At 41.6% G+C, this 23005-nt stretch overlaps 1 protein-coding gene across 1 annotated transcript in view; it reads left to right on the top strand.

Moving 5' to 3' along the window:
* Nucleotides 1–23005, top strand: part of MCF2 (MCF.2 cell line derived transforming sequence) — a 75241-nt gene that overhangs the window by 30275 nt on the left and 21961 nt on the right. The window contains exons 12-20 of the mRNA XM_043570027.1: nucleotides 3371–3459; nucleotides 5907–5973; nucleotides 6612–6727; nucleotides 6851–6920; nucleotides 8487–8579; nucleotides 13163–13255; nucleotides 14590–14715; nucleotides 15275–15496; nucleotides 21944–22036. Of these exons, the coding sequence (XP_043425962.1) occupies nucleotides 3371–3459; nucleotides 5907–5973; nucleotides 6612–6727; nucleotides 6851–6920; nucleotides 8487–8579; nucleotides 13163–13255; nucleotides 14590–14715; nucleotides 15275–15496; nucleotides 21944–22036 (969 nt within the window). The remainder of the gene's footprint in view (nucleotides 1–3370; nucleotides 3460–5906; nucleotides 5974–6611; nucleotides 6728–6850; nucleotides 6921–8486; nucleotides 8580–13162; nucleotides 13256–14589; nucleotides 14716–15274; nucleotides 15497–21943; nucleotides 22037–23005) is intronic.

Genomic DNA, 23005 nt, shown 5'->3' with positions numbered 1-23005 from the left:
CACGCCACTTCAATAAACTTAAATAAGTATTGCACCTTTCTACAAAAGATTTCTTTCATAACTGATTACATTCCCATAAGTAGGGAACACGGACAGAGGACAGGTTCTAATGGTCCATACTCGGGGCTCAAAAAACACACATCTGTTCATTTCTTGATAGAGACGAGATTCCTTCTCAGTTACCCATGATATTCTGGTACCTGCAGAGAGTAGCTTCGTCATAACTGTAGGGCCCTACATTTTCCTTGTGTCTTCTTGATGGTCAGTAAGGACAAGAACATCTATCTCCGAGAGGCAGTATAGCAGTGATACGGATTATTGAGCAATTGTAGAGACTACCTGGGTTTTCATCCCAACTCTGACAGTCACTGGCTGTATGACCTCGGGTAAATGCTCTCACACTCCCGTTCTTTATCTATAAAATGGGGATAATAGAACACCCTCATCATAGAGTTAGTGTAAAAATGAGACAATATTTGGGAAGTATTTCCAATGATGCGTGGCATACGGTAGTGTTCGAAGTGTCCAACGCCATTATTAGGCCAGCGAATGGCCTATACTGATATACCATGCCTGGCTATCACGTTGTGTGGTCGCGGCTTGTGTTTTCAAGAGAGAAACGGACTGAATGCCAAATTCCCTCATCTTACGTGTCTTACGGTTCCACGTTCCTCTCGTGACACCTTAACATTCCTCTATGTGGATCTTTTTATTTGCATATCTCAGGGAGTAAATAGGCCGTGGCTCTGTACATTTTCTTGGTGAGATTTCTAGCTGGTGGACCCAGTTCCAGAAGGCACACCTTCTTCCAATTCTAGCCATTTTGCACAATCCTTAGGCATTTAAAGGTATAAAGTTACGTTTCAAAACTTTCCAACCTTGGAACAGAAACCTGTTAGGAGTAAATGATGCTTACCTATCTGATGAGTGACGTACATGGTATTTTCAGTCTCAGTGTATGAAAATGGTAACAGTTAATACATTCAGATAGAGTAAATCAAACCGTAGTCTTGAAGAGGGAGCATAATGGTGACACATCACAGGCTTGACTCTTTCATCACTTATTAGGTATGTGACCTTGGCCCTGTTGCTATACCCCTGAGCCTCAGTTTTCCCGTATATAAAATGAGGATAAGTGTGCCGTAGCTTGGTAAATTGCTGGGGGCGGGGAATGGATACAATATATGCACAATAGATAGGAATATATAGGAAGTAGTCGATAGGTGTTTGTTCCTTTCCACATGGATTTGTCATATTTTGTGGAAATGCTTTTTAGCCGCGAGATCTTGTACTTCATTTTTGGGTTCTAGCGCTACATTTACGTGGAGTTCAGAGATTTTTGCAAGCTCAAAAGTCCCGTACAGCCAGGATCCCTGGAAGATACTTCTGATGCTTCTGAAGAACAAATAGCCACCGTGGAGCTCCTGTAGTTGACTCACTGGGCCAGTCCAAGGACTGTAGAGTCTTTTTTTTTTTTTTTTGAAACTAACATTACTTTTATTGATTTTTTTTAATAAGAAGCTTATTGTCAAATTCGTCTCCATACAACACCCAGTGCCCATCCCCACAGGTGCCCTCCACCATGCCCATCACCCACTTTCCCCTTCCTCCCAGCCCCCATCAGCCCTCAGTTTATTCTCAGTTTCTGTGGTTTGCCTCCCTCCCTCTCTAATGTTTTTTTTTTTTTTCCTTCCCCTCGCCCATGGTCTCCTGTTAGGTTTCTCAGGATCCACATAAGAGTGAAAACATATGGTATCTGTCTTTCTCTGTGTGACTTATTTCCCTAGTGTAACACTCTCCAGTCCCATCCACATTGCTACAAAAGCCAGATTTCATTCTTTCTCATTGCCACGTAGTATTCCATTGTGTATATAAACCACAATTTCTTTATCCATTCATCGGGTGATGGACATTTAGGCTCTTTCCATCATTTGGCTATTGTTGAAAGTGCTGCTGTAAACATTGGGGTACAAGTGCCCCTCTGCATCAGCACTCCTGGATCTCTTGTGTAAATTCCTAGCAGTGCTATTGCTGGGTCATAGGGTAGATCTGTTTTTAATTTTTTGAGGAGCCTCCACACTGTTTTCCAGAGTGGCTGCCCCAGTTTGCGTTCCCACCAACAGGGCAAGAGGGTTCCCATTTCTCCACATCCTCTCCAGCATCTAGAGTCTCCTGATGTGTTCATTTTAGCCACTCTGACTGGCGTGAGGTGGTATCTCAGTGTGGTTTTGATTTGTATTTCCCTGATGAGGAGCGACGTAGAGCATCTTTTCATGTGCCTGTTGGCCATCTGGATGTCTTCTTTAGAGAAGTGTCTATTCATGTCTTCTGCCCATCTCTTCACTGGATTATTTGTTTTTCGGGTGTGGAGTTTGGTGAGCTCTTTATAGATTTTGGATACTAGCCCTTTATCCGATATGTCATTTGCAAATATCTTTTCCCATTCCGTCAGTTGCCTTTTAGTTTTGTGGATTGTTTCCTTTGCAGTGCAGAAGCTTTTTATCTTGATGAGGTCCCAGTAGTTCATTTTTGCTTTTAATTCCCTTGCCTTTGGAGATGTCTCATGTAAGAAATTGCTGCGGCTGAGGTCAGAGAGGTTTTTTCCTGCTTTCTCCTCTAGGGTTTTGATGGCTTCCTGTCTCCCATTCAGGTCCTTCATCCATTTTGAGTTTATTTTTGTGAATGGTGTAAGACAGTGGTCTAGTTTCATTCTTCTGCATGTGGCTGTCCAGTTCTCCCAGTGCCATTTGTTAAAGAGATTGTCTCTTTTTCCATCGGATATTCTTCAAGGACTGTAGAATCTTCGAAATAAGATCGTCGTTTAGGGTCAGAGAAATCACCTGTAGCAAAAACTGACATGGGGCAGAGAGCAGAGACAGAAATAAACAAGTTACGGCCATTTTAAGAAAGAATAGTTACCCACGTGTTATTAGCCCCAGAGTGTTATCCTTGGATTTTATCACATCATTCATGTTCCTGATGATACCACTGGATCATTGGAAAGAGAGTCAATGATGTTGTGTATCCTTGATTAAAGGACTCCAGGATTCATGTAATATTTCCTAGAAAGGCTTCCATTAAAAATCATTAAGGTTACAAAGCTGGGTTTTTTCTTCAGTAAATAAACTTGAGTTATCTGGAAATTCAACGTTTTATAAATTAACCTCACTTCCCCAAAGTGCCAAATAAAACATTAATGTGTAAAATAAATTCTAATTAGCATCTTAAATCTGAAAAAAAAATCCTAGTGTTATTTTTCAAGTTATGTACACAGTTAGGACCTAGAGAAAACTTAGTTTGAACTAGATTTCCTTCAAGAGGAACTATACGTACATAGATGCTAATTTAAGTCTTATTTTCATCATTTCAGATCGAAGTGGTGCATGATTGTCAGGAGCAGAGAAATTCTCGTCAATCCTCCAGTCTGGACAATGACAATAGCTTGGATATTTTACAGAAGTATCGTTTCTTTATTGACATACACTTCTATACGCATCTACCAGTAGGAATCTCTGATTCAGTGGTCAAGGCGAATGTGCTCTGTTTGTGTGACTTGAAAATTAGCCAGAGTTTTCTAGATTCTTCATCTCCTCTATTGTAAAAGAGATGACAGGGAACGGGACAGTCGCTGTTTCAAAAACTACAAGGATTATTTAGATATACAGTGTTATTTTAGAGATGTTAAAAATAGCGTGCTCACTTTTATAACGTTACTATTTTAGACATAAGAATATTCACCTTTTGGGGGGGTGCCTGGGCGGCTCAGTGGGTTGGAGCATCCGACTTTGGCTCAGATCACGATCTCGCGGTTTGTGAGTTCCAGCCCCGCATCGGGCTCTGTGCGGACAGCTTAGAGCCTGGAGCCTGCTTCTGATTCCGTGTCTCGCCCTCTCTGTGCCCCTCCCCAGCTTGTGCTCTGTCTCTCTCTCTCTCTCTCAAAAATAAATAAACGTTAAAAAAATTAAAACAGGGGCGTCTGGGTGGCGCAGTTGGTTAAGCGTCCGACTTTAGCCAGGTCACGATCTCGCGGTCCGGGAGTTCGAGCCCCGCGTCGGGCTCTGGGCTGATGGCTCGGAGCCTGGAGCCTGTTTCCGATTCTGTGTCTCCCTCTCTCTCTGCCCCTCCCCCGTTCATGCTCTGTCTCTCTCTGTCCCAAAAATAAATAAACGTTGAAAAAAAAATTAAAAAAAAATTAAAACAAAAGAAGAAGATTCACCTTTAAAATTTTATATCCTAGAGTTGTGTGGCGATACATATTCAGATAAATAATGCTTATAAATGTAAAAATAAAAGAAAGGCAAAGGTAGAAGTTAAATGTGTTACCTGTATTGGAGAGTGAGGAAATGAATTTTATTTATTATTTATGTCTTATTTTGTTAATGTTTATTTATTTTTGAGAGAGAAAGTGAGAGAGAGAGACAAAGCATGAGCAGAGGAGGAGCAGTGAGAGACAGAGACACAGATTCTGAAGCAGGCTCCGGGCTCTGAGCTGTCTGTACAGAGCCCGATGCAGGGCTTGAACTTATGGACCAGGAGGTCATGACCTGAGCTGAAGTTGGACGCTCAACCAACTGAGCCACCCAGGGGCCCCAGGAAATGGATTTTAAATATGGTATTGAGTTGCCTGGGTGGCTCAGTCAGTTGAGCATCCAGCTCTTAATTTCGGCTCAGGTCATGATCCCAGGGTTTTGGGGTCAAGCCCTGTGTTGGACTCCTTGCTGAGCGTAGAGCCTGCTTAGGATTCTCTGTCTGTCTGTCTGTCTGTCTCTCCCTCTCCCTCTCCCTCTCTTAAAAAAAAAAGTGTCAACTAGAAATCACATTGGAAGAAGAATGTATTTTATTTTAAAGAGATCAAAATTACTAAGGTTTAAATATGATCTATATTTAGGAAAACCAGTAAAATAAATCCATTTCAGGTCTTGGAAAATTTCAGAACATTACTGGGAAAGGGGAAAATTGGACATTAAATGTTAATGTCATTATGTTTTTGGAGAGGGAGAAAGAGAAACTGTGTTTTTCCCTACCCCCCACAACAAATAAACCAAAGTTTTAGGAATAGATTTTTGAGTTTTTAATAAATTGATTCTTAAGCTTAGTGAGATAGAAATAAAGTGGGCTTTTTTTTTCATTTTGAAAAATAAGTCCTGAGTCCCCTTTCCTTTGTTTTAAATATATTTTATTTTTATTCTTTAATTTTTTTTAATTTTTTTTTTCAACGTTTATTTATTTTTGGGACAGAGAGAGACAGAGCATGAACGGGGGAGGGGCCGAGAGAGAGGGAGACACAGAATCGGAAACAGGCTCCAGGCTCTGAGCCATCAGCCCAGAGCCCGACGTGGGGCTCGAACTCCCGGACCGCGAGATCGTGACCTGGCTGAAGTCGGACGCTTAACCGACTGCGCCACCCAGGCGCCCCTATTCTTTAATTTTTTTAATGTTTATTTATTTGGGCGGGGGGGGGGGGAGAGAGAGAGAGAGAGAGGGAGAGGGAGAGGGAGAGGGAGAGGGAGGGATGGACGGACGGACAGAGAGAGAGGGAGACTATCCGAAGCAGGCTTCAGGCTCTGATCGGTCAGCACCGAGCCCGATGCGGGGCTCGAACTCCCGAACTATGAGATTATTACTTGAGCTGAAGTTGGAAGCTTAACCAACTGAGCCACCCAGGTGCCCGCCCCTGTTTTCAATATATTTTATTTTCTGTTTTCAATATATTTTAAAGCGTCTTGTGGGTGATATTTATTCTAGAGACTCTCCGATTCACTCCGTATTTTGATGACAAAGCCAAAACCATTGGTAGTTCCTAGGTGTTAACAATTTTTACCTTAGACAATTTATGATGATAACGATTGAAAGATCATAATTCCAAGGCAACAAAATAACTGATAAATATTGTCTTTTCGCTTTAGCCACGTCCTAAATGAGCTGATACAGACAGAGAGGGTCTATGTTCACGAGCTGTTTACTGTTTTGTTGGTAAGTGACTCAAATTCTATTTTCCCACCTTCGCCCCAGTGCTCTCCCTGCTACATTCATTAGGAAGTACTGAGGACAGTCTTCTCTGTCTCTTTCCTTCCTTGTCACGTGCCAGCAGTAGGTGTCTCTCCCATTGTTTGAGGCTGCCCATGCGTTAAATGTGCGTATTCGGGTTCTCCCTCAGTAGTGAGAATTGTGCTGTGTAGAAACGGTGCTGGAAAGAGTTAAAGGTAAAAGAAAACCATTCATTTGACACACCTGTCATAATATTAATTTGCTCTAAAAACCCACACACTTACTGGCAGCTTAAGGAGAGGTTTAATGACCTGTAATACAGTTTTTCCTGCTTGATTTCTAGTTTGTTTCCTATACCATCAGCTACCCCGAAGGCCAAGAGAGTCACTTTGTTCTACGCCCTGAGCGGGCAACGATGATTTCCTTGTCTGGCTTTCTGAAAACGTCAATTTTTTGTAAATGGGTAACTTCGGGTACTGGAAGATTTGATTGTTGGAGTGACAAACAGCTTTCACCCAGGAGTCTCGCTGTACACATTTCTGTTGTAGCTATACCCTTTGGTGGCCCAACCGAGTATTACGGTGAACGTGTTTTAAATGAACAAATGTATTTATTTTGGGTAGGGCTACAGAGCGGAGATGGATAATCCTGAGATGTTTGATCTTATGCCACCTCTCCTGAGAAATAAAAAGGATGTCCTCTTTGGAAATATGGCAGAAATCTATGAATTCCATAACGAGTATGTAATTGCCGAATTGAATGTTTCTTTGGCATCGTATTATTTAAAGGGCTGTTGACTAATTTACTGTATTTGATGTAAAATTATATCGTGTTTTTTTTTTTTCCTCTGACATTTTCACAGCATTTTCTTGAGCAGTCTGGAAAATTGCGTTGACGCTCCAGAGAGAGTGGGACCTTGTTTCCTCGAAAGGGTTTGTTAATTATTATTTAAAAATATATAAATATGGGCCACTAAAATAGCAGCTCGTTGTGTAGGATCGGATTTAGAGACAAAGTAGGCATTGTTTTTTATGTCTTTATGTTTTGGGACGAGACCCATCACTCCAGCAGGTATTTAATGGTAAACCCAGTTTTGTTACACAGACTGACGGAATCAGACGCTTCAATGGCTCAGCTTGTGCCCACTGACCTCTGGGTGATCCCAGGAGTCCAGGGACCAGCCTGGCTATGAAGATGTGAGAGTAGGAATCATCTTAGCTCAACCATTCTTGGATTGGTTAATTTTTAGCCTAAGAGATGCCTTGGTATTCCCCTCTAATGCATGTAAAGTCTTAGAATCAAGAGTAGTCTGGCTTTCAGACACCAGGGCATCTATCATGGGGACTTTGCGAAACAGAGGGCTGTCTGTTCTTTTTATTCTATGAGATCATTCAGGGAGGCTCATTTCTCCACATCCCAAGAGAATACTTAGCACAATGGACTTCCCAAGCTTTGTAATCATACTCTCCTCCATTAGAATTTTCCTTAGAATATTCTCTGCTTATCTACTTATCTACTTCCTCCTCTTCCTGAAAAATCAGTTCCATCTTGATTTGAGAGTCAATTTGATAACGGTGATCATTGAAAGCTTCCAAAGAGATGTCTTATCCCAGAAAGCGTTAATGGACTCAGAATATGATATGGTTAAGAAAAAACTGTTTGTCCTTACCTCTCTCAATATATTCGGACTTTAAACATATTTAAATGGTAGCCAGATTCTTCCCTGACTTCCCTAAGCAACACCAGTCTTTTTCCTTCGGGCTCATATAGTACTTAATGTCTGTGCTGCTCGCTGGAGATTTTATATTTGACCAAGACTATATTCACAGAGAAGAACAGGGGGAAAATCATTGTATACAGTGTGAGTTGTGCTATATCGGGGATATACGAAAGATCCCGTAAGAGCCAAGAAGAGGGGTATCTGACATAGATTGGAGCTATAAAGGATGGCTTTCCAGAAGAGATGACTCATGAGGTGGGAGTTAGAGAGTGACTAGGAGGTAGCCCATTAGATGAGGGTCCAGGAAAGACGATTCCAGGGGGAGAGAATAGCATGGTCACACACCCAGCGGGGTCATGGTACAATGATGATATCCCAGTGACAAGCCAAGGGACTTGGAAGTTAGCCACAAGTTCATTCACTAGGGAACTGAGAGGCTGGTGACATGGAGACGGCGTGTTCCTTGGTACCCTCTTGGCTTACAGCTGTGAACAAATTCATCTATTTGTATAGTTCAGTCGGAGAAGGCTTTTCCCTAGCTCTCCAACTTGGTAAGTGGAGGTGGTGAGATTACTGAGATACTTATGTGTTCCTCTGCCCAGTCTGGTGGGCCTGTTTTTCTTGGATTCCAGAGAGGGATCCTGACTTACTGCCAGTGTGGCAGGCCCTTTAGGCTACATGTCATGCTTGGCTCTACTCATTCTAGCTCAGCCTTTCTTGATAAGAACAGTACATGTTCACAGATTGATAATACGTTTGAATGTGCTTTTTATCACAGAAAGATGATTTTCAGATGTATGCAAAATACTGTCAGAATAAACCCAGATCAGAGGCAATTTGGAAGAAGTATTCAGAATGCGCCTTTTTCCAGGTATAGTAATTATTCAGGTATTGGATATACTCTTTCCGGAAGACACTGGGATAGTTCTTATTTATGAATCCATTCCTACTGTGAGTTGTATATAATACAGATAGCTCAAAGAACAATTTGACCCTGCCACACGATGTGCACGTGCACACGCGTGCGCACATGCGCACAAATCTGTATGCTGCTTCCCAGAGGCAACCACTTTCGGTTCTTTCAGCCGCTTCCTTTGATATTTACTTCCATGTTGGCGAATAACATTTATATCGCTACTTTAGCCCTCTTTCACTGCCCCTGCCTCACCATCGGATACATACACATACTCCTTTTCCTCCAAAACATCCAATATGGTTATAAGTTTAGTTATACAGATACAGTGGTAAATTAGTAAGACTAGGTAATTCCTATGTTCAGACGAATCCTCCAGTATAAGATGGTTGCTTTTCCATCCCTTTTTTCCCCCTGCAATTGTCTTTTTTACTTCCTTAATTTTTTAGATACTTTTCCCTATTCTACCTACCCATAGACTCTCTGAGTTAAGAGAGTTACATAAATTTCTTCGTAGTACATTTAAACATATTCTTTTTTCTCTGAATTTCATTTTGAATTAATCTCTCCTGGACTTTTTTGATCTGCTCATCAAGGCTCACTAGACCTGTTGCACAGCTGTCAACCTGGGATCTTGTTGAATATAACTTTTGGGATTCTGTTCATGGTCTCTTGCGTAGGCTCTCCTGTTTCCTAGGTGCCATATTTTTTCCTTGTTTCACTCACTTGTTTTGTAGAACATATCCTCCAGCAGTTTTACTGAGAAAGTGTGCCTGGGAGGTAAAAGTTTTGAGAGCTTGTATGTCTACTGGGAGGTAAAAGTTTTGAGAACTTGCATGTCTACAAATGTCTTGAGTGTATCTACCCTAACACTTAATTGCTAGCTTGGCTGGGTATAGAAGTCTATACCCAGTAAGTAAGAAATAATTTTCCTCAGAATTTTAAAGGTATTTGCTACACTGTTTTCTGGCTTCCAGTGTTGCTGTTAAGAAATCTGATGCTATTTTTATTTATTTATTTTCTTGAGAGAGAGAGAGAGAGAGAGAGAGAGAGAGAGAGAGAGAGCATGCACACACACAAGTGAGCACAAGTGGGCTAGCAGCAGAGGGAGAGGGAGAGAGAGAATCTTAAGTGGGCTCCATGCCCCATGCAGAGCTCGCTCTCATGACTATGATATCATGACCTGAACTGAAATCAAGAGTCAGATGCTTAACCGACTGAGCTATCAGGTGCCCCACCATTTTGATTTTCCATCCTTTGTGTGTAACCTATTTTTGTCTTCTCTCTGAAAGCTCATGGGAACATTTGTATCTTTGGAGTTCTGAAATTTCACAAATAGTGCCATGACATTGGCACTATTTTCATCCATTATGTTAGTCTTGTGGCGATCCCTTTGAATTTGGAGCCTCTTGTCCAAATTTACTTGGATTTTTTTCTTTGATTTTCTCTGCACAATTTTTCCATTCTGTCTTTCTGGAATTTTTGTTGTACAGATGTTGGACATTCTCGACCATTCCTCTAATTCTCTGATCTTTTCTTTTTATTTTCTGGCTGTCTTGCTCTATTTTTTGGAATTTGTCTTTCAGTCCTTTTATTGAGAGTTTTGTGTCTGCCATTATATTTTTAATTTTGTAGAGCCTCTACCCTTCTTTGTTCCCTCAATGTTCCTTTCAATAGAACCCTGTTTTCATTTCATGAATTCAGTATCTTCACTTATCTTTATGAGAGTAATAAGAATACATTTTCCTTTTAAAACTAGTTTTCTTCTCCTTGCATAATTTCTGCTGTCTTCAGATTGCTTTTGTTTTTTCTTTTTCTTCGTTTTGTTCCTGTCACTCATATTCGATACTTCCCACAAATGTCTGGTGACACTTGTTTGGCCACTTACCTTGAGAGTAAGCACTAGAATGCAAAGCTCGCTGGAATTTTCCTGCACATATGTGGATTTATTGACCATGGTCCTCACTATTGAGTGATTTGTGTCAAGGTGTTTCCTTGAGGGGATCCCCACACCTGTATCTTTCTCAAGCTGGTTAGATTCCTAAGTCTACTACCTGGTGAATAAGGATCTGGTAGCCACCTTAGGTGAAAACGCTGAGAGTATTTAATTTGGTACATAAATAGTCAAGTAATCTCTTTGCTTTCAATATGGTACTCTGTCTTCAACTGGATCAGATATTCCCTAGTTCATAGGCCTTCCATTTTACTTTTGTCAGGTAAACATCCATTCTCCTGCTATGCGATGGGACAGGCATCCACCTAGTTGTGCAAGGTGGCATGGTTCTCTGAGCCTTCTCTCCTTTTTTTTTTTTTTTAACTTTTCTGCTCATTTAATTTTGGGGGTAACCACTTTATTGAGATGTAATTAAAGTTCCATAAAATTCAGCCTTTTCAAATGTGTAATTAAGTAGTTTTACTGTGTCCACAATGTTGGGCAACCATCGCTACAATCAGTTTAAGAACAATTTCATGACTCCAAAAACAAAAAAAAAACAACCCCCCCCATACCTTTTTAGTAATTACCTCCTGTTCCCTGCCCGCCCCCCCATCCAACAGCCTTCTGTGATTGGTAAGCTACTTTCTGTCTTTCTAGATTTGCCTGTTCTAAACATTTCATATAAATGGAATCATAAAATATGTGATCTTTTGTGTTTTGCTGATTTCACTTGGCATGATGTTTTCAGGGTTCATCCATGTGGTGGCAGATATGAGTTCTTCTTTCCACTATCTGGGTATTCCACATTCAGTGTACCCATTCATCAGTTGATGGTAATTTGGTTCTTTTCCACCTCTTATGTACAAGTTTTTCTGTGGACATATGTTTTCATTTCTCTTGGCCATGTACCTGGGTATGAAATTGCTGGGTCATTTGGTAACTCTCTCTAGCTTTTTGAAGAACTGTTGGATTGTTTTCCCAAGTTGCTGCACCATTTTACATCGCGGCCAGCAGTGTGTGATGTCCTGATCACTGCACACTCGCACCAATGTGTGTTAGTGTCTACTTTTTTTTTTTTTTAAAGGTATAGATTTATTTATTTATTTATTTGTTTTTTTTTTTTTTAGAGCATGTGCGAGCGGCGGGAGGGGTAGAAGGTGAGAGAGAATCTTAAGGAGACTCCATGCTTGGCCTAGAGCCCAATGCCGGGCTTGATCCCATGAATCTGGGGTCATGACCTGAGCCCCAAATCAAGGCTTGGACGCTTAGCTGACTGAGTCACTAAGGCACCCCAGTATCTCGATGTACTTTTTTTTTTTTAAGTTTATTGATTTTTGAGAGAGTACGAGCAAGCAGGGGACGGGTAAAGAGAGAACCCCAGCAGGAGCCGCACTGTCAGTGCACAGCCTGATGCAGGGCTCAAACCCACGAACTGTGAGATCATGACCCGAGCAGAAATCAGGCGTCGGACGCTTAACCGACTGAGCCACCCGGGTGCCCCTCTACTTACTTCTTAAGCAGACTTTCAACAACCACATTTTTTGAAACCTGACCTTCATTTCCCCCCTTTCAGAGGTCCTTGATGTCTGTAATTCTGGAGTCTTTGTGGAAGCGGGGGGAAGGTGTTCTATAACATAAACTGACTTGTTCCTTGGCTTTTCCAAAAACTCTGCCAACTTGAGAGTCACGTTTCTCTAGCGTGCACAGTTGTCTAACGTTATCACTTTGGCGTTCAGTTTCCATATTTGGTTGATGTGTTTTTCCTCTCCCATCTTTGTAACTTTGGGTTTTGCCTTGTAAAAATTACCTTTTTAATCATTTCAGTTGGGTTTCATGAGTAAGGGGAGCTAAATGCATGTATCGGTCCATCATCTTTAACCATAAGCTGCTAACTGTGTGAATTAGATTGTATATTGGTTTTTATCTATATTCAGAGGCAGGTCCCAGATCTTACACGTATATAGCCTCTCCTACTCTCTCTGTGTTCTGTACTGCTTACATGTACATTTCATCCAAATCAGCCCCATCTCGCCCTAGTTAGGGACCCTACGATGTTCCCAGGACCCAAAGGCATGACCCTCATATTTATAGTGGCAGTGAGCCAATAATCAGATGAAATATAGCACCAGTTGATGAGGTCTCCATTTTTCTTGTGGTGTTCAAAAAACCTCTCCTCATACCCAGTTTGATTTATATTCAGTACAACCTGTTTCTTTTCTTGGCCTTGACCTGTGCAGCTGAGCCCTTTAAAAATTTTCTTACGTACATTTTTTAGTCATGTTTCATGTTTAATCATGTTCATCTATGGTCATTCATTGCTTTCTCATCTTTTAGGCATTCCACATCAATGCAAATTTTATGTAAAAACTTATTAGTATTTGAAATCTTGGCATTTTATACCTCTCAAATCCTTAAGGCAACATTTACAGTGGTTTTTTTGTGTATACCGCTGCTTATAATTTCCACACCATATGTAACAGTGGTTTTCCTGGTAAATTTCCCTTGAGATGTAAGAAACCTGCATGCATTGGGTCTAATCAGTGAATGCTTGGTATTTTCATGGGTGCATGTCTTAAATTCATTGATAATTATATTTTAATGACAGGAATGTCAAAGAAAATTAAAACACAGGCTTGGTCTGGATTCCTATTTACTCAAACCCGTGCAACGAATCACTAAGTATCAGTTACTGTTAAAGGTAATTACATAAAGCCTTTCTTTCTTTCTTTCTTTCTTTCTTTCTTTCTTTCTTTCTTTCTTTCTTTCTTTCTTTCTTTCTTCCTCCCTTCCCTTCCCTTCCCTCCCCTCCCCTCCCCTCCCCTCCCCTCCCCTCCCCTCCCCTCCCCTCCCCTCCCCTCCCCTCTGTGGGTCAAATGTATCAAAGCCATGAAAAAGGAAGCAGGTGACTAGGAAGCACCAGGAATAGGTAGGCTCAGGGCCTGGGTTCACTGTGGCCCTTAAAGTGCCCGACGCATAGATGTAATCTGAGGCTGTCTGGAGTCTTTATAGTGAGTTAATTATCCATACCAGTTACGTTGATGTATGTGTAATGCCGAACTTTTACTATTTAAAAACAGGTTTTTAATGTTTATTTATTTGAGAGAGAGAGAGAAAGAGACAGAGCATGAGCGGGGGAGGGGCAGAGAGAGAGTGAGACAAAAAATGTGAAGCAGGCTCCAGGCTCTGAGCTGTCAGCTCAGAGCCCCATGCGGGGCTTAAACCCATGAACTCTGAGATCATGACCCAAATCGAGATCAAGGGTTGGATACTTAACTGACTGAGCCATCCAGGTGCCCCTAATGTTTATTTTCGAGAGAGAGCGCAAGCGACCGCAAGAGCAAGCGAGCAGGGGAGAGGCAGAGAGAGAGAGAGGGAGACAGAATCCGAAGCAGGCTCCAGGCTCTGAGCTGTCGGCACAGAGCCCCACGCGGGGCTCGAACTCACGGACCACGAGATCATGACCTGAGCCGAAGTTGGACGCTTAACTGACTGAGCCACCCAGGCGCCCCAATCTTTTTACTATGGTTGAGAAGAACTAAACACACAAGACAGTATTTCGTAGCAGCCTTCTTGATGAAAATTGGAGGAGGCTCACCCCTCGTGTCACGTTGAAATTCAGGTTACAAAAATGTTGTGTTAAGTGTAAGCACCGAGCTTATTTGACAGTATGTTTTCACGGTGTTCTGTGGTCGAGGCAAAATGAATAACACAAATTGTTGTATGTCGAAGGCCAGAAAAGTGTGATTACTTTAAACATAAATCTCTAGTGGGTCCTAATAGCTGTTTTTCTGCAGCTTCAAGAGCGGCGAGTGCCCTTGACTCGATGCCGTTTAGTCACTATTCCATTTCTTCCCAAATTTTGACACAGTTTTTAAAATATAGTACTAATGGGACGGATAGCAAATGAAAGGTATTACTCACAAAATGACATTATCTGTGGACTCCTCCTTGAAAGCATGTTAGCCAGAAATGTATTCATTTTCTCCCGCTATTAATATCTGCCCAATATTAATTTTTGACTTCTAATCACAGGAGCTGCTGAAATATAGCAACGGCTGCCAAGGGACTGAACAATTAAAGGAGGCTCTGGACACGATGCTGGATTTACTGAAGTCAGTTAATGACTCCATGCATCAGATCGCAATAAATGGCTATATTGTAAGTAAATTGTAACGATTGTCGCAGTTTTGTGGGTAAGCAAGTTCAGATCTCTTTCTTCGTTGCCACCTGGAACCAACTGAGAAATAAAAAAGAGCCGAAGAATGGGAGATCTTGTTTGAAGGAATGTTTCGGTCTTCTAAGGAGATGTATTGTCCCGGAACTGCTGCTCGCATAGTCCCAGATAGATACGGAAGAAAAAAAATCAAGTCTTTAGACTTAGCTCTGCCTAGTGGGGATCCCAGGACCGGTAGATGTCAATTGCCAATCAGGACTGAGGAGAAGATGGGTGGGGGGTGGGGGCCTACCCTAAATACATCCACATGGAGACAGGAAGCCAGGGAAAAGGAGCTGTCTTCTGTCTCTTGTCCCCGCCCTAATTATGTACCCGTGTGACACATGGCGCGTTTTCATGTAAAGTTGTGATGAATGAAATTTTAAAGACCGTACAAATTGTGTTGCAGGAATTTAGTAGCTCGACCTACACAGTACGACGTTGACGTCAGAGGCCCGAATGTAGCTCCACCTTGTACTGATGAGTGTTGATTTTCCTTCATAGGGAAACTTAAATGAACTGGGCAAGATGGTAATGCAGGGAGCATTCAGTGTTTGGACTGGACACAAGAAAGGTGCTACAAAAATGAAGGATTTTGCTAGATTCAAACCAATGCAGCGGCATCTGTTCTTGTATGAAAAAGCCATTGTCTTTTGTAAGAGGCGCGTTGAAAGCGGAGAAGGGTCCGATAGATACCCATCGTACAGCTTTAAGCACTGTTTGAAAGTAAGACAATTTAAATTGTGTAACGTCATATTATTTCATATGTAAAAAAGCTTGTGCACCTTTTCAAGTGAAATGAGTGGGTTTTATACATGCGTATCCCTTTATTTATTTATCTACTTACTTATGGATTGATTTATTGTTTTTTATTTGAGCGTGAATGCGAGCAGGGGAGGGGAACAGAGAGACAGAGGCAGGGAGAGGGAGAGAGTATCTCAAGCAGGCTCCCACGCTCAGTGTGGAGCCCAACATGGGGCTCGATCCCGCAAACATGGGGCTCGATCCCGCAACCCTGGGATCATGACCCGAGCCAAAATCAAGAGTCAGACGCTCGACCAAGTGAGCTACCCCAGGTGTCCCTCACATCCCTTTTTTTTTTAAAATGAAATCTTTCTACTGAGGCGTTATTGACGTATAACATTATATGGGCTTCGGGTGTAAAACACAATGATGTGATATTTGTGTATGTTGCAAAATGATCGCGATAAACCTAGGTAACATCCATTACCACACCGTTGTAAGTTTTTTCTTATGGTAAGAACTTTTAACATCTTCTGTCTTAGCAACTTTCACGTATGCAATAGAGTATTATTAACCACAGTCACCAGGCTGTACATGACATCTCTAGGACTTACTTATTTTCTGACTAGCAATTTGTACCCTCGAACTACCTTTGCCTGTTTTGTCCTCCCCCAACCCTCAAAATCTTAAGTAGAGGTCTTTTTTTTTAATTGTTTCTAATGTTTACTTATTTTTGAGGCAGAGAGAGAGAGAGAGCAAGCGAGCATGAGCGGAGGAGGGGCAAGAGAGAGAGGGGGACACAGAATTTGAAGCAGGCTCCAGGCTCTGAGCTGTCAGCACCGTCTTAGTCGGTTGCGTAACTGAGCCACCCAGGCGCCCCTCAAGTTTTAAATTGTACAAGCAGGGGCGCCTGGCTGGCTCAGACGGTGGGGCATGTGACTCTTGACCTCGGGGTTGTACGTTCGAGCCCCACGTTGGGTGTAGAGATTACTTAAAAATAAAATCTCAAAAAAAATTGTAGAGGCAATATAACATTTGTTATGGGAAGACTGGAACATGGAGAAAACTATTGCCTCGCCTCCCCAACCACCCTGACTTGAGTCATTTTTTATGAGCATGTTCTTTCCTCGTTGTCAGCCATTTGAAAATTGATGACGTTTTCAGCAGCAGGGACAGAGGATAAGCGGTGTGTCCCGAGGTGTTTTGTGTCTGGAGTCTCCCAGATAAGCAGGCCCTGCTTGATTCTCCCCACAAGGCCGACAGTCCCAGGCTGTTGGTAACAAAGTTCCTACCCAGAGTTACGACCCGATTCGGGCCTCTTCCTACTGTCGAGTTTCCCCTGCTTTGCTCTGAACCCTCAGCAGCGCCACAAGTTTCCTGAACTCCGGCTGCTTTTACAGCAAATGCACCGAGTTGCCCTTTTGACATCAGCAGCCCGCCTCCACGTCCCCCAGATCTCCGTTGTTCTTTTATGTCTCCAACAAACATCGATTGAGCACCAAGGTTTTATGGTTGACCTCAGCCGGTGTTTAGATCTCTTGCTGTCTCTGTGCCTATTTCTGGGGATGAGACTTTCTCTCCATAGGTGTGTTGGACCCAAATGCGTTTGGTTAGCTTTTTATTCGTAGAGTGACCTAGCCAGTACCTAATGTTGTATTTCTGATTTGTATCGATTTTTTTTTTTTTAACTTGAATTTGTCACTGTGGTGGGCAACAGAATGTTTCTGAAGTACATTAGAGTGAGGAGGGACTGGTATGCGGGAACCAAGTCATGAGAATTCAAACTATAATGGTTACCATGGAAACAGGGTCGGCTAGATGCAAGAAACATTTCAGTGGAAGGAGACCGACGGGCTTGGTGACTTACTAGATACAGGAAAGAAATAATACCTGACATTTGAAGGGAAAAAAAAAATCAGTCTCCTTTTTCTTTGGTTTCCCGATAATGTCTAATATTTTTAATAAAAAATATTATTCAGCGCTGCCTGCAAAGGTTTAGGCCAGGAGTACCAGGAAAATGGTGATCGCACTGACAGACAAAGATGTAAATTGGGCTAGTTTTTTTCTCTTTCTTTCTTTCTTTCTTTCTTTCTTTCTTTCTTTCTTTCTTTCTTTTTCTTTCTTTCTTTCTTTCTTTCTTTTAATGTCTGTTTATTTATTTGGAGAGAGAGAGAGAGAAAGCACAAATCGGGGAGGGGCAGGGAGAGAGAGAGAGTCGCAAGCAGGCTCCGCACTGTCAGCACAGAGCCCGGCGTGGGGCTTAAACCTACGAACTGTGAGATCGTGACTTTAAACAAATTTTTAATTAAAAAAAACCAGAATACACTTCCTACGAAAAAAAAAAAGGAAAAGGAAAAGGTCATCTTTGCCTGGCGGGCGGGGATCTCCTTCTCACTACCCCTCGCCTGGCTCCCGGTTCTGTCCATGTCACTTTCCCGGACCGTTGTCTTGAGTTCATCCTATCAAGCTAGAATCCCGTGGCCTAACAATTGCATGCTATATTTTAAGCCGGCCGCTTCTGTACAAAGGAAAGGCCCTCAGGTCACAGCCAGACGGAGAGGTTCGAGTTCTTCAGATTCCTCAGTTCCTGCATTTATTATCATCACCTAATTTGTTTTTTAATTTAATAACCCTGCATGGAGCGCTTACTTTTTGCTAGAAGCTGATCTAAGTGTTTATAAATGGCACTGTTAACTCATTGAACCCAGATGGCAACTTTAGATGAAGTAGGAACTATGGTGAGCCCCATTTTGAAGGTGGGAAAGCCAAGTTCCAGAGAGGCCACTGATTTGGTCAAGGGCGCATAGCTAGTAAGCGGCGCAGCAAGGGTTCAAACCCAGGTAGATGGTTCCAGAGTCCATGCTGTTAATCACCGCACCATGCTGGAAGGCCTTGTTTTTTTGTTTGTTCATTCTTTCATGCCTTTCGTCGTTCCCTATTCTCCACACTTAATTTCCTCTCTACCCCTGTAGCAACCATTCTCATTTATTTGATGTATATCCTTCAGTTTGCGTGTTTTTGTTAAATGTGTGTCGATGTTCTGTGCGCATCTAGTTTAATTTGCATAAATTGTACTCCGTTATAATTCTCTTTTTTCTTTCTTCTTCTTTTTGGTCTCAGAAACTGTTTTTAAGATACAGCCATGTTACCGTTTTATACCCACTATCTTCCTTGTACCTGCCTCATAGCACTTACATTTTAGCTACATTTTTTGTTAATGTGATTCAAGATCAATTTTTTTAATATTTATTTTATTGAGGTGCCTGGGTGGTTCAGTCAGTTCAGTGTCCAACTTCAGCTCAGGGCCCGATCTCACGGTCTGTGAGTTCGAGCCCCACGTCGGGCTGTCTGCTGTCAGCACAGAGCCCGTTTTGGATTATCTGTCCTCCTCTCTCTGCCCCTCCTCTGCTTGTGCGCGCGCGCGCGCACACACACACACACACTCTTCTCTCAAAAGTAAATAAACATTAAAAAATAAAATAATTTTTTTAAAAACAAATGTCTGTCTTATTTAATTTTGAGAGACAGAGCGCGAGTGAGTCAGGGATAGAAAGAGATGGAGAGAGAGAATCCTGAGCACGCTCCGGGCTCAGTGCAGAGCCCCACGTGGGGCTCGATCCTGCTACCATGAGATCACAACCTGAGCCGATATCAAGAATCGGATGGTTAACGAACTGAGCCACCCAGGTGGCCCTCAATATTTTAAATTATACTAACCCAAGAAGTAAATACATTCTATTCCATACATATAAATGTCTTCAGCTTGGTAGTTGTTGGTGATCGTTGCTGAGTTCTTGACCCACTGGATGACTTTTAACAATGTAAAGATTTGACATCTTTACATTACCTTGATGACAAAAAATTAGGTTACAAGTTGGAGCCCTCAACACTTGACACACTGAGATGTCTTCAGATAAAATCCTTTATAATAAAGGATTTATATTCATAGCTACCAGGAATATGAATGCAAATATAATAGATGCAGCAGAGACCACAATTCGGATGTAACTATAGAATCAGGCTTGTTATTATATATAATATGTACTATAGAGTACTATAGAACTGTGTGCATATAGTTAGACCTTTAACTGCCTGCAGATTCTAAAACGGAGTAAATTTCACGGTATAGTAAACACTTCATGGTATCGTGACATTTAGTAACATCTGACAACCTTTCAGTAAAACCTTTGCATTCCAGTAGATCATTTGTAAGTGACTTGTTTGGAACTCAGAACAAGATTGTCTGATCGACATCATGGTTAGATTACCAGGGCAAATCAAAAAAAGCTCATTTAATCTATAATGCTACGTATGCTATAGGTATGAAGTAAAAAATAACAAAACTGCAATTCAAACAAGGGAAAGTTTACAAAGCAAACTCATACTTTGAAAAGCTCATTATACGATCTAAGCATTTAATGCATGCTATTTAATCCTTTAATCTACCCTGTGAAGAAGGTATTCTTTCCATTTTAGAGTTGAGGAAACTGCCATTCAGAAAAGTTAAGCAACTTCCATCAGAACACATAGCTCTTAATAATACGAGATGAAATTCCAACCCGGGCCTCGCAGACTCCAAAGCCCAGGTGTGATCCATCTTAAGCGATTAAAAGTATGTGTTGAAATGCAATCGATTTAAATAGAGATTGAACATGAGATTATTTATCTTAAATCCCGATGTTTCAGCCAAAGTACGTTTAGTTGGGGCGGTTGAGTAGGAATATGGAGATATTTTTCCACGCTCAGTGCTTAAGTTTCTCTCCCTCTGCCCCTCACTTCTGCTTGTGCACATGCTCGCTCGCTCTCTGTCTCTCTCTGTCTCTCTCTCTCAAAAGAAGGGGCGCCTGGGTGGCTCAGTTGGTTAAGCATCCCAACTCTTGATTTCCGCTCAGATCATGATCTCGTGGTTTGTGAGATCAAGACCTGCACCAGGCTCAGCACTGACGGCATGGAGCCTGCTTGAGATTCTCTTTCTTTCTCTCAAAATAAATAAATAAACTTAAAAAAAAAGAACCTTAAAAAGTATTTTTGGAGACTCTGGAAGTAACATGGGACCACGTTCAGGGTAGACATCAGAGACTCTTATATGTATGCGTCTCATTTCTAAGCATAATCCCCTTTCTTTCCCTTTTTTCAGTGTATGTTTATTTTGAGAGAGAGAGAGAGAGAGAGAGAGAGTACATGCACAAACAAGGGAGAGGCAGAGAAAGAGGGAGAGAGAGAATGGGGCTCGAATTCACTCATAAACCATGAGATCATGACCTGAGCTGAAGTCGGATGCTTAACCAACTAAGCCACCCAGGTGCCCCCCTTTCCTTTCCCTTGATATGGTGACCTCACTAGGGATACTTTTAATGCTTAGCAACTCTAATCAGCGCTGTTTGGGGTACTTATAAATGGAACAAAGAATGAGATATTCCTTTAGATAATTAGACGGGAATTGAACAAAAACAGAAGGCAGAAGAGAACTACAAGAGAATGTGTGTGTGAGGGAGTGAAATGGCACAAAATAGAATTAACCAAGCTATTGGCACAGGATGAAAGAAAATTGAAAAGTTTGTGCTTTGCACAATCATACAGGGAAGAAAAAATTGTGGTAAGGAAGGGATATTGCATACAAAAACTTCACTGGTTGGGGCGACTGGGTGGCTCTGTTGGTTAATTCATTTCGATCAGATCGTGATCTCACGATTCATGAGTTCGAGCCCCATGTCTCTGCACTGACAATATGGAGCCTGCTTGGGATTCTCGGTCTCTCTCTCTCTGCCCCTACCCTGCTCGTGCGCTCTCTCTCGCTCTCTCAAAACTAAGTAAATAAACATTAAAAAAACAATTTCACTGGCTACAGGAAGATCTCACTCTGCTATGACAGATAATTTGTTTTCCAGAGAGGCTGAGAGGTTGGTGGAATAGAGGGGACCCTTGTGTACCTAGCTGGTTTTCCCCCACCCCATAAATTGGTTGTTTATCCCTTATAAGGCTTCCATAGAGATAAGTAATAATCTGTCAGATGAATTTATCTGACAAAGGATTATTAAAAGTAACCGTTTAAATTACTTTGGGATGAGCTTTTTTATTGATGTTTAATTACTTTTAGTTCTGCGTTTGACACAATAATTTGTTTCCGTAGTGTGCAGTTCATTGTAATGGGGTTCGATCTTATGGGGACTAGTTGGGGGTTCGGATTTGTAACATTTGTTTCCATCACTGGAATGGAGTATGTAATCTATACTGTAAGCGCACGGCTCAGTGAAAACACTTAAATACTCAGGTCTGTGGTTGCATTTATCATTTCATATTCTTGAATATAAAATGTGTATTTTGCCCAGGGAGAAATTCTGTTTCATTTAGAGTACGACGAGTGTAGATTTAATGTAATTTCGTATTCCAAATAAAACCCTCATGACAATTTTGACTAACATATTCTAGATGGATGCAGTTGGCATCACTGAATATGCAAAAGGAGATAACCGCAAGTTTGAAATCTGGTATGCTGGCAAGGAAGAAGTTTATATTGTCCAGGTTGGTCCTTTAAGAATTATTCTAGAAGCCATAACCCGCAACAAGCGAAAATAATTTTGGTTCCATTGTAAAAGTTCTCATTCCTCTCACTTAGGTCGCTTAAATATTTTTCAGTAGCACATGTTTTCTTTAACTTGAGATGGGTCTATGGTGCTTTCTCGGGCTTTGAGTTTTTAAATGAATTTTTCTAAGTTTGTTTATTTATTGTGAAAGAGAGAGAGAGCACAAGCAAGGGAGGGGCAGAGAGAAGGAGAGACAGACTCCCAAGCAGGCTCCTTGCCATCAGTGCAGATGCCCGACGTGGGGCTCGAGCTCACAAACTGTGGCACTGTGACCTGAGCCAAGGTCAAGAGTTGGACGCTTAGCCGACTGAACCCCCCGGGTGGCCCTCTAGGGCTTTGAGGTTTTGCAACTACAAGGATACTTATCAACCGGAGCTGATAGCCAAGAACTTGGCAGGGCTTCTCTGTCCCCGTCAAGCATCTAGAGTTACAGATTTCGAATGGTTAGGAGTTTTTCTTGGGCTCGGTATTCTCATGTGTGAGATACAGTGATATGACAGTTCAGATTTGATCATTGTCTCTCAAAAATTTGCTTCAGAGTACCCTTAATCATGATGAAAAAAATAAACATACGCTTAAAGCCCTGGCCTGATGCACTATAAGGTCCAACCTGTTTCAGGGAAGGGGAGACGAATGAGAGCATTTCAAGAGGATATTGTCATCGTGATAAGTATTTGTATATGACTTGTGACCTGTGAATGTGCTGTTATTTGTAAGTTATCAAGATTACAGTAGGTTGTCTTTTCAGAATCAGGAGAACTTGTTTCATTTTTACCAAAATTAAACATAAAAGTGTTTATATATACGTGTATATATACATATACACACATATACATATACACGTATATATAAATATAATTTTATTTATTTAATAAATATAATTTATTGTCAAATTGGCTAACATACA

Source organism: Prionailurus bengalensis, chromosome X (assembly GCF_016509475.1).
Source record: "Prionailurus bengalensis isolate Pbe53 chromosome X, Fcat_Pben_1.1_paternal_pri, whole genome shotgun sequence".
Taxonomy (NCBI): Eukaryota; Metazoa; Chordata; class Mammalia; order Carnivora; family Felidae; genus Prionailurus; species Prionailurus bengalensis.
This window is presented reverse-complemented; position numbering and strand designations above follow the sequence as displayed.